General features: G+C 47.5%; 1 protein-coding gene across 1 annotated transcript in view; it reads right to left on the bottom strand.

The window, feature by feature from the left end:
• Positions 1-3,326: 3,326 nt before the first annotated feature.
• The window catches only part of LOC135545511 (neuroligin-3-like), a 273,364-nt gene continuing 264,943 nt past the window's right edge, over positions 3,327-11,747 (bottom strand). Inside the window, exons 5-6 of the mRNA XM_064973156.1 lie at positions 5,631-5,865; positions 3,327-5,277 (exon numbers count right to left, since the gene is read on the bottom strand). Of these exons, the coding sequence (XP_064829228.1) occupies positions 4,648-5,277; positions 5,631-5,865 (865 nt within the window). The 3' untranslated portion in view covers positions 3,327-4,647. The remainder of the gene's footprint in view (positions 5,278-5,630; positions 5,866-11,747) is intronic.

The following is an 11,747-nucleotide window of genomic DNA, read 5'->3' as shown; positions in this document are numbered from 1 at the left end:
TTGTTCAGGGGAACAGTGGGTTAACTGCCTTGTTCAGGGGAACAGTGGGTTAACTGCCTTGTTCAGGGGAACAGAGGGTTAACTGCCTTGTTCAGGGGAACAGTGGGTTAACTGCCTTGTTCAGGGGAACAGTGGGTTAACTGCCTTGTTCAGGGGAACAGTGGGTTAACTGCCTTGTTCAGGGGCAGACTGACAGATTTTTACCTTGTCAGCTCAGGGATTCAATCTAGCAACCTTTCGGTTACTGGCCCAACACTCTAACCACTAGGCTACCTGCCTCTAACCACTAGGCTACCTGCCTCTAACCACTAGGCTACCTGCCTCTAACCACTAAGCTTCCCTGCCTCTAACCACTAGGCTACCCTGCCATTAACCACTAGGCTACCTGCCTCTAACCACTAGGCTACCTGCATTTAACCACTAGGCTACCTGCCTCTAACCACTAGGCTACCTGCCTCTAACCACTAGGCTACCTGCCTCTAACCACTAGGCTACCCTGCCGTCCCAATATGGATACCTTAACGATATCTGTGTCCCAAATGAACACCCTATTCCCTACAACTCTGACCCTACAAGGTGTGCTGGTTTTCTGTCCTGTTTGAAAAATGAATTGCACACACCTGGTATCACATTTCTAAATCAGTGCCTGATTAGCCAGGGGAAACAATGAAAAGACACAGTGGAACTGGCTTGCGGTCCACAGTAGAGTTTGAGGACCCCACGTAGTGTTCTCAGGGACATGTTTTAAGACAGTTGGAACGCTGAGGTTTCTGGATTAGAATGCATTTACGTGACACGTCAACATTCTATGGCAGCCATGTTAGTTCCCCATTAACATGACACGTCAACATTCTATGGCAGCCATGTTAGTTTCCCATTAACATGACACGTCAACATTCTATGGCAGCCATGTTAGTTCCCCATTAAAATGACACGTCAACATTCTATGGCAGCCCTGTTAGTTCCCCATTTACATGACACGTCAACATTCTATGGCAGCCATGTTAGTTTCCCATTAACATGACACGTCAACATTCTATGGCAGCCCTGTTAGTTCCCCATTTACGTGACACGTCAACATTCTATGGCAGCCATGTTAGTTCCCCATTAACATGACACGTCAACATTCTATGGCAGCCATGTCAGTTCCCCATTAACATGACACGTCAACATTCTATGGCAGCCATGTTAGTTCCCCATTAACATGACACGTCAACATTCTATGGCAGCCATGTTAGTTCCCCATTAACATGACACGTCAACATTCTATGGCAGCCATGTTAGTTCCCCATTAACATGACACGTCAACATTCTATGGCAGCCATGTTAGTTCCCCATTAACATGACACGTCATTTACATGACACGTCAACATTCTATGGCAGCCATGTTAGTTCCCCATTAACATGACACGTCAACATTCTATGGCAGCCATGTTAGTTCCCCATTAACATGACACGTCAACATTCTATGGCAGCCATGTTAGTTCCCCATTAACATGACACGTCAACATTCTATGGCAGCCATGTTAGTTCCCCATTAACATGACATGTCAACATTCTATGGCAGCCATGTTAGTTCCCCATTAACATGACATGTCAACATTCTATGGCAGCCATGTTGTTACATTCTTGGCCAGTTCCCCATTAACATGACACGTCAACATTCTATGGCAGCCATGTTAGTTCCCCATTAACATGACACGTCAACATTCTATGGCAGCCATGTTATTTCCCCATTAACATCAACATTCTATGGAAGCCATGTTAGTTCCCCATTAACATGACACGTCAACATTCTATGGCAGCCATGTTAGTTCCCCATTAACATGACATGGGAAATATTTAAATCATGTTTTGTAACTGAATGACTGAACATTCTAAATACATAAGCATCATCAATTCTAGACCCTAAATACATGGTTCTGAGTGCACTATATAGGGAATAGGATGCTATTTGGAATGGATCCAAGATTTCACACTGGGCTGGTGGTGGTTGACCGGTACTGAACAAGACGCCTCTTTCCTCTCCCCAAACCTCCTCCCTCTCCTGTCTGACGGTGTTGCTGTTTGTGATGGACTGACGAGACACTGCATTGTCTGGCACCACAGGATTCACAATGCTTAGTCATATATAATAATGTGTTCTCTTTCTCATCAAGAGTACTGTCCCCTTCAAACCTGACTACCAGCAGGAAGTCACAAAGAAATCATAATTGTGGCTTTGTTGGAAAAGGTTTTTAGCCTGATTTTGTCATGTGTTGAGAAAGGAGAGAGAGAGAGCGAGAGAGACAGAGAGAGAGCGAGACAGAGACAGAGACAGAGACAGAGAGAGAGAGAGAGAGAGAGAGAGAGAGAGAGAGCGAGAGAGAGCGAGAGAGAGAGAGAGAGAGAAAAAACATTGAGATAAAAATTTCTGTTTTGGGGATTTTTCCAGAATTATAATCTAATTCTAAAAGGAAATTAAGAGATGATGAAGAGGAGAAACAGAATCCATTTTAAAAAAATAAGAAGGAATTTCAGCACAAGAAAAAAGGTTTAGTGAAACGTCTCCATTTTTCTGGTTTTAATTTGGCACATGGCACAATCAGCATGTATGTGTCTGGTATACATAAATAAATATTAAATATATTTATACATAAATATACATATAGAGCTCGTACAAAGCCACCTGGAGCGGTCGGTTGTTCAGCTTCATGATGTTATCGATGACGAAGACAGCACATACACAGAAATGACCTTCATACATGTTGGTGGTGCTTTCAGTTTGATATTAACAGTAGTACTAGTTACCTAGTGTAGTTACCTCTCTGAACTGCTAAACAGTAGTACTGGTTACCTAGTGTAGTTACCTCTGTGAACTGCTAAACAGTAGTTTACTAGTAGAGTAGTTACATGGGAGGGATATTTTTCTGTAAAAGCCCTATACGTATGTGTATGTATGCCCATATTTATATATATATACAGTATATTCAAAGAAACAAGTGTGCACTGATGTAGTCTATTCAGTGCACACAGGTCACTGTCTGCTTTTAAAGAGATTCTCTCCCTTTCTTATGAAGTCAATGGAATCATGTCAGTTAGTCCAGTTGAATCTTTAGCTATTTTTTCTCTTACATGTAAAATAATAGATTTAATTTTGTAAATCTTTAAGCAAAATTAGACATATATAACATTTTTTTTTAAATAACAAAAGTGCTATTCCGCAGTAAAGACGTACACCCAGAGACGCGGCTGGGGCGTAAACAACACGGGTGACAGAGAACCAAATGAACAAGATGAGAAAGAGCTCCTACCCTCCACTCCCTCCCTCCCACCCACCCGCCACATAAAACGCCTTACAAAAGCAAAAACACTTGTGTAAGCACACACACTGGCACTCACACACACGAGCATGGATATGCTGGTGTGCAAACATACACGCTCACACACACACACACACACACACACACACACACACACACACACACACACACACACACACACACACACACACACACACACACACACACACACACACACACACACACACACACACACACACACACACTGGCACTCACACACACGAGCATGGATATGCTGGTGTGCAAACATACACGCTCACATACACACACACACACACGCACGCACGCACACACACACACACACACACACACACACACACACACACACACACACACACACACACACACACACACACACACACACACACACACACACACACACACACACACACACACACACACAACCATGTTTATATGCACACAGGTGCGCTGAGCAGTGTGTGTCTGTGTAAAAGTGCACACTTCGTGGAGAGAGATAAGATCCGATCACTTAACAGATAAATTGGTGAAAATATGCACTTTTGTTCTTAACAAAACAATCACAGTAACATAGTTGTTACCCCTGTGGTGTCTTCTGGGATGGCAGAGTCTATTCCAGACAAATCCTCTCTATGGGAGATGAAAAAAATACCATTTGTGTGGCTATATTTATTTCTGTATTTGTTCACGATTCAGTCACTTGTGTCTTTTGATTCACACAATCCACATGGAATAGAAATTAAGAGAGAGAGAGAGAAATCGAAAAACAAAACAAGCTTTTCGTAAGGCATTGAAAAAAAGAAAAAAGAAAAGCGACTAACATTATGCCAACGTCCTGGTAGAGTCCTTTGTTTGAAACGTGTCTTTTCTGTCTCTCTCAGGAGAGACGAAGATGAGAAAGAAAAATAACTTTTCTCTTGGTGTTATGAATTCGAGAACAAAGTGTTGGTAATCTCCCCTGTCAGTCTGCTTAAAAAGGTTTTTAAAATGACTCTTAGAAGAAAAACACAGCAGAAAGGACCCCTCCCTCCTCAGCCCCATCCCGTCGAGGGAGGGAGGAGAAGCAGTTTGATTTTGGCAGCTTTGCACAACTTGACATCCACACAGAAAGCAGTGAGTTTTCCTCTCCTCTCAGATGCTCTCTGTCCTCTTCTTGGTAGTAAAAGTCTAGTTAAATCTCTTGACTTTTTAATCCCACTCACTTATTCCTGCCTCCCCTCTCCTCTCCTCTCCTCCCCCCAAACCCTTTCCCTGTGATATTTATAAAACAGAATCCTCTTCTCCTGCTCCATCACCCTCTCCTCCACCATCCCTCTCCTCCGTAAAGCTATACCCGGGTGGTGGAGTGGGAGTGGGGCAGGCCGGTGGCGTTGAACCCGGCTGTAAAAGTGTTGTAAGGGTGCAGGTTGGGCATCCCCACCAGAGAGTTTGGGATCATGGTGATGGTATTGGGGGTCATCAGAGGGATGTCGTCCGGTGACCTCCGCAGGGTCAGAGTGTAGTCGGGAAGCGAGGCCAGACGCAGCCCCCCGTCATTCCCCGGGTTCCCCTCCCCCTCGTGGTGCGTCTGGTTGATCTGCAGAGACATGATCTCCTCCTCGTTGGGACGCTGGTGGTGACCGATGTCGTTGGACGTAGCCTGGCCGTGGCGGGTCTGTGGGCTGGGTTGACCGCGGCGACCTCCCAAAGCCTCCCTCCGTTTATCCTTCCGGTAGTAAAGCGCTGCGAAGGCTAGAACGTTGAGGAAGAGCAGCGAGGCTCCCACGGCGATGGTGACGCTGAGCTCTGTAGAGTAGTCCCTGGGGTTCTCTATGACCAACGGCCCGGTCTCCTCATCTCCGTTCCACGCCTCATTATCCTCGTTGTTGTACGCCGGGGACATGGGGGGCCGCTTGGTGTTGAAAGGCCACGTCTTCTTAGTGGACAGGGCGTTCTGGGTCGTCTCGGACGGGGGAACCTTCAAATCAAATCAAACATATTACATGTATATCTTATCCAGAGCGACTTGTTACAGTCAGTGCATTCAACTAAGGTAGGTAACACAACCTCATATCGAGTCAAATCAAACTGTAGTTGAAAGTGTATTTATAATTTATAACACACTTTCCAGTAAACCAATCAAATGAAAGACAGGTGTGAGTTAAAGAGATGTAGCAGTACCTTGGTGTTGGTAGAGGTGTAGTGGAACATGTTGTGGAGGTTATACAGGTGTGAGTTAAAGAGATGTAGCAGTACCTTGGTGGTGGTAGAGGTGTAGTGGAACATGTCGTGGAGGTTTTACAGGTGTGAGTTAAAGAGATGTAGCAGTACCTTGGTGGTGGTAGAGGTGTAGTGGAACATGTCGTGGAGGTTATACAGATGGGGCACCAGGTGTTTCCAGAAGGCCACCTTGGTGGCTCGGTAGTGGTCCCTGACGCGGGGCTTCAGGCCGATATGGAGGTACAGCTGATCCTGGGGGTTGTACTTAGACCAGGCTACCTCCTCGAAGCGGTTAGCCTTGGTGTGGATGAACTTAGTGTCCTGAGGAACAGGCTTGTTGGGGTCCCTGATTCGAGAGAAAGAAAGCGTTAGTATCTGGTCTCACTGTGTACCCTGTAGAAGAATGTCTGTCACTTATACTATTGACATTTGAAGATTTTGACTAGCAAGAGAATAATCCACAATTTGTACACGCAGTATGTCTAAATACATTACAAATCTGCCTTTTAGCCTTCTCTCTCTCAGGACAACAAGGAGCGGCATCCCTGACTGTCTGTTACTCTGCCAGCTTCCCCACTGTTCCTCTTAACTCAGGTCTGGTGCACCATCCCATCAACAACCTCAAAAAACAGAACGTCTTCTCACCACCGGAAGCTTTTCACGAAACAGAGAGCCACTGCAGGGTAGACAACACTGTTCCTGTAGGGTCACAGCCCACTGCAGGGTAGACAACCCTGTTCCTGTAGGGTCACAGCCCACTGCAGGGTAGACAACCCTGTTCCTGTAGGGTCACAGCCCACTGCAGGGTAGACAACCCTGTTCCTGTAGGGTCACAGCCCACTGCAGGGTAGACAACCCTGTTCCTGTAGGGTCACAGCCCACTGCAGGGTAGACAACCCTGTTCCTGATGTAGGGTCACAGCCCACTGCAGGGTAGACAACCCTGTTCCTGATGTCACAGCCCACTGCAGGGTAGACAAGCCCACTGCAGGGTAGACAACCCTGTTCCTGTAGGGTCACAGCCCACTGCAGGGTAGACAACCCTGTTCCTGTAGGGTCACAGCCCACTGCAGGGTAGACAACCCTGTTCCTGATGTCACAGCCCACTGCAGGGTAGACAACCCTGTTCCTGTAGGGTCACAGCCCACTGCAGGGTAGACAACCCTGTTCCTGTAGGGTCACAGCCCACTGCAGGGTAGACAACCCTGTTCCTGTAGGGTCACAGCCCACTGCAGGGTAGACAACCCTGTTCCTGATGTCACAGCCCACTGCAGGGTAGACAACCCTGTTCCTGTAGGGTCACAGCCCACTGCAGGGTAGACAACCCTGTTCCTGATGTCACAGCCCACTGCAGGGTAGACAACCCTGTTCCTGTAGGGTCACAGCCCACTGCAGGGTAGACAACCCTGTTCCTGTAGGGTCACAGCCCACTGCAGGGTAGACAACCCTGTTCCTGATGTCACAGCCCACTGCAGGGTAGACAGCCCTGTTCCTGTGGGTCACAGCCCACTCTAGGGTAGACAACCCTGTTCCTGTAGGGTCACAGCCCACTGCAGGGTAGACAACCCTGTTCCTGTAGGGTCACAGCCCACTGCAGGGTAGACAACCCTGTTCCTGTAGGGTCACAGCCCACTGCAGGGTAGACAACCCTGTTCCTGATGTCACAGCCCACTGCAGGGTAGACAACCCTGTTCCTGTAGGGTCACAGCCCACTGCAGGGTAGACAACCCTGTTCCTGAGGTCACAGCCCACTGCAGGGTAGACAACCCTGTTCCTGTAGGGTCACAGCCCACTGCAGGGTAGACAACCCTGTTCCTGATGTCACAGCCCACTGCAGGGTAGATAACCCTGTTCCTGTAGGGTCACAGCCCACTGCAGGGTAGACAACCCTGTTCCTGGAGTATCACAGTCTACTGCAGGGTAGACAACCCTGGTCCTGTAGGGTCACAGCCCCTGCAGGGTCACAGCCCACTGTAGGGTCACAGCCCACTGCAGGGTAGACAACCCTGTTCCTGTAGGGTCACAGCCCACTGCAGGGTAGACAGCCCTGGTCCTGTAGGGTCACAGCCCACTGCAGGGTAGACAACCCTGTTCCTGTAGGGTCACAGCCCACTGCAGGGTAGACAACCCTGTTCCTGGTCACAGTAGGGTCACCCAGTCCTGTAGGGTCACAGCCCACTGCAGGGTAGACAACACTGTTCCTGTAGGGTCACAGCCCACTGCAGGGTAGATAACCCTGTTCCTGGAGTATCACAGTCTACTGCAGGGTAGACAACCCTGTTCCTGTAGGGTCACAGCCCACCCCAGGGTAGACAACCCTGGTCCTGTAGGGTCACAGCCCACTGCAGGGTAGATAACCCTGGTCCTGTAGGGTCACAGCCCACTGCAGGGTAGACAACCCTGTTCCTGGAGTATCACAGTCTACTGCAGGGATTTTGTCCCAACTAGGCAACACACCTGACCAACTGAGCTAATCGATCAGTTCAGTGATTTGCATAAATGAAATAAGACACCTGGTTTCTTCAAAAACAGGAAGTAGTTGCTGTCCTTCAGGACCAGTGTTGGCTACCGCTGGCCTGCTGCATGAATATGTCAGCATGCTATAACTGAGCTTCAGGAGGAATGCTGTTGTGTTTGATAACCCAACAGCAGCTCTGTCCTCTCTGGTAATTGCTTAGACAAGGTGGCACAGTGAGCATTAACATCCAGTTTCCTCATGTAAAATTAACCTTATTAATCCACACAAAAATGGGTCGGGGCTGTGAAACCGTGACAGAGTGTGCAGTTCCGCTACTGGCCTGAAGGGGTCAGTGTTTCTCTTTTGAGAGGAGTGAAGGCTGGCTGGCTGGCTGGCTCACTCACTGACTGTTAGCTAACCCCAGATGGGTACCAATTTCAATTACAGGAGCCTATTGATTTATTGACTGTATTAACATTTGGCATTCTCCCACAATCCCAGTTCTCCTTGTTGTCTGCTTGCTGTACAATGTCGAGAGGGAGTGGGAGTTTGGATGAGAAGTGTTCTGTGAAGTGTTCATTATGAGCTAGGTTCTGCAGTAGGGGGGAAAGGGTTTTGTGAGAACAAATAAACCCTCAACTGTAACCTTGAGAGTGGAGAGAGTACAATTCATAGAACCAAAACCAAAGAAACAACTTTAAGGGTGTTTGAGGACCTAAGGAACTAAGAGACGTGTAATATCCCTGAATGTGGTGTACAGTACATCACAGTATTGTAATATCCCTGAATGTGGTGTACAGTATTGTAATATCCCTGAATGTGTTCAGTACATTATAGTATTGTAACATCCCTGAATGGGGTGTACAGTACTTCACAGTATTGTAATATCCCTGAATGTGGTGTACAGTACATCATAGTATTGTAATATCCCTGAATGTGGTGTACAGTACTTCATAGTATTGTAATATCCCTGAATGGGGTGTACAGTACTTCACAGTATTGTAATATCCCTGAATGTGGTGTACATTACTTCATAGTATTGTAATATCCCCTAATGGGGTGTACAGTACTTCATAGTATTGTAATATCCCTGAATGGTGTGTACAGTACATCACAGTATTGTAATATCCCTGAATGTGGTGTACATTACTTCATAGTATTGTAATATCCCTGAATGGGGTGTACAGTACATCACAGTATTGTAATATCCCTGTGTTTGGTTATGAATTCTGTGGCCTTCAGGACTCCAACTTAGTTTGGGATTTGGGGATTTTGTTATATTGTTTATCTGGCACTGTGTGGCGGTTGGCGGTTGAAAAACCTACAAGCACAAAAACCCACAGAATTAAAACAACAGCAGAATAATTCACACTCTATATCCATCCTCCCTCTTTTTCTGCTGTCAATTTTCCTTTTTCAGGTCAGTGCTTCTGGGAGAAGGAGAGCGGGAGAGAGAGGCAAATTGAGATGGCTGGAGCCAAACCCCCTGGTGTAGCCTGGTGTCAGCGAAGCAGCCTAAATAACCTATTTCATTAGGTGAGTAATGATCCCTGATGGATATTGACAGGCTGACTATGATGACTTTGTAGCTGAATATCAGTAATTAGGTTTCAGAGCAGCGCCTGGCTGGGCAGTGGAGGTAAGGTCATATTGATCTCCCCAGTCAGAGTGGAGGCTACATGACAGAGAATGGAACAGAACAGGGTGTCAATGGACAGTAGCCTGATGTCTCTCCCCCTCTCCCCCCCCTCTCTCTCTAGCTCCCCCCTCTCTTTAGCTCTCTCTCCCCCTCTCTCTCTAGATCTCTCTCACCCCCTCTCTCTAGCTCTCTCTCTCCCCCTCTCTCTCTCTCCCCCTCTCTCTCTCTAGCTCTCTCCTACCCTCCCTCTCTCTCCTCTCCTCTCTCTCTAGCTCTCTCTCTCTCCAGTTCTCTCTCTCCCTAGCTCTCTCTCTCCCCCTCTCTCTCTCTAGCTCTCTCTCTCTCTCTCTCCCAATCTCTCTCCCCCTCTCTCTCTAGCTCTCTCTCTCCCCCCTCTCTCTCTAGCTCTCTCTCTCCCCATCTCTCTCTCTAGCTCTCTCTCTCCGCCTCTCTCTCTTTAGCTCTCCCTCTCTCTCTCGCCCTCTCTCTCCCCCTCTCTCTCTCTAGCTCTCTATCTCTAGCTCTCTCTCTTTAGCTCTCCCTCTCTCTCTTAGTTTAATTTTCTCTCTCTCTCTCTTTTATTTTTTTCTCTCTCTCTCCCACTCTATCCCCTCTCTCGCTCTCTCTCCCTCTCTATCTTTATTCTCTTTCCCCTCAGTAGTCTATGCATTCTCCCAGCAGCTCAGAGAATAGAACAGAGTAGAACCAATCAGAGAGACCAGGTCAATCTTACTTAATGGGAATTCCTGGCATCTCCATAACACCGCAAATGGCCCCCTGCTGTGTCCCAAATGGCACCATACACCCTATGGCCCCAAAAGTAGTGCACTAGCTATATCGGGAATAGGGTGCCATTTTGGACACCAACCCCTCCCCCATTAGGATCAATCTACCAAATTGCAAACTGTATAAAAGGTACCTAGGCCCTCTGATCAATTCATGAGAGATCTCTCAAATCCATGCACACATTAGGGAACTAGAGGGCTTTGGAGCAGACTAAACTCAGCAAAAAAAAGAAACGTCCTCTCACTGTCAACTGTGTTTATTTTCAGCAAACTTAACACGTGTAAATATATGTATGAACATAACAAGACTCAATCACTGAGGCATAAAACTGAACAAGTTCCACAGACATGTGACTAACAGAAATGGAATAATGTGTTCCTGAACAAAGGGGGGGTTCAAAATCAAAAGTAACAGTCAGTATTTGATGTGGCCACCAGCTGCATTAAGTGCTGCAGTGCATCTCCTCCTCATGGACTGCACCAGATTTGCCAGTTCTTGCTGTGAGATGTTACCCCACTCGTCCACCAAGGCACTTGCAAGTTCCCAGACATTTCTGGGGGGAATGGCCCTAGTCCACACCTTCCGATCCAACAGGTCCCAGACATGCTCAATGGGATTGAGATCCGGGCTCTTCACTGGCCATGGCAGAACACTGACATTCCTGCCTTGAAGGAAATCACGCAATGAAAGAGCAGTATGGCTGGTGGCGTTGTCATGCTGGAGGGTCATGTCAGGATGAGCCTGCAGGAAGGGTACCACATGAGGGAGGAGGATGTCTTCCCTGTAACGCACAGCGTTGAGATTGCCTGCAATGACAACAAGCTCAGTCCGATAATTACACACACACATGCTTGGGTAATTGTTGTGTTGCGGTATCGATGGTAAACACACACAAGCACACTCACAGTCGATACACAAACCCAGCGTGGATGGTAAGCAGACTGCTTTCCTCTGTAACGATGGGCCTGCTGCTGTCTGAATTGTGGGGAACTCGGATCCTTACTCTCGTTGTGGGCTTGGTTTTAAAACAATGATTTATATACACATTAGATGACTGTTAGGGAGGCGCTCTTTTGAAGCCACCGTGCCGAAGCCACCGAGCTTCATCTAGGCTCTCCCCCATCATTGTGTTGAAGCCACCATGCCTCCATCTAGGCTCTTCCCCATCATTGTGTTGAAGCCACCATGCCTCCATCTAGGCTCTCCCCCATCATTGTGTTGAAACCACCATGCCTCCATCTTGGCTCTCCCTCATCATTGTGTTGAAGCCACCATACCTCCATCTTTGCTCTCCCCCACCATTGTGTTGAAGCCACCATACCTCCATCTTGGCTCTCCCCCATCAT

The sequence above is a fragment of the Oncorhynchus masou genome, chromosome 9 (genome assembly GCF_036934945.1).
Source record: "Oncorhynchus masou masou isolate Uvic2021 chromosome 9, UVic_Omas_1.1, whole genome shotgun sequence".
Classification (NCBI taxonomy): domain Eukaryota; kingdom Metazoa; phylum Chordata; class Actinopteri; order Salmoniformes; family Salmonidae; genus Oncorhynchus; species Oncorhynchus masou.
Note: the sequence above shows the minus strand (reverse complement) of the source record. Positions and strands in the feature narration are given on the sequence as shown.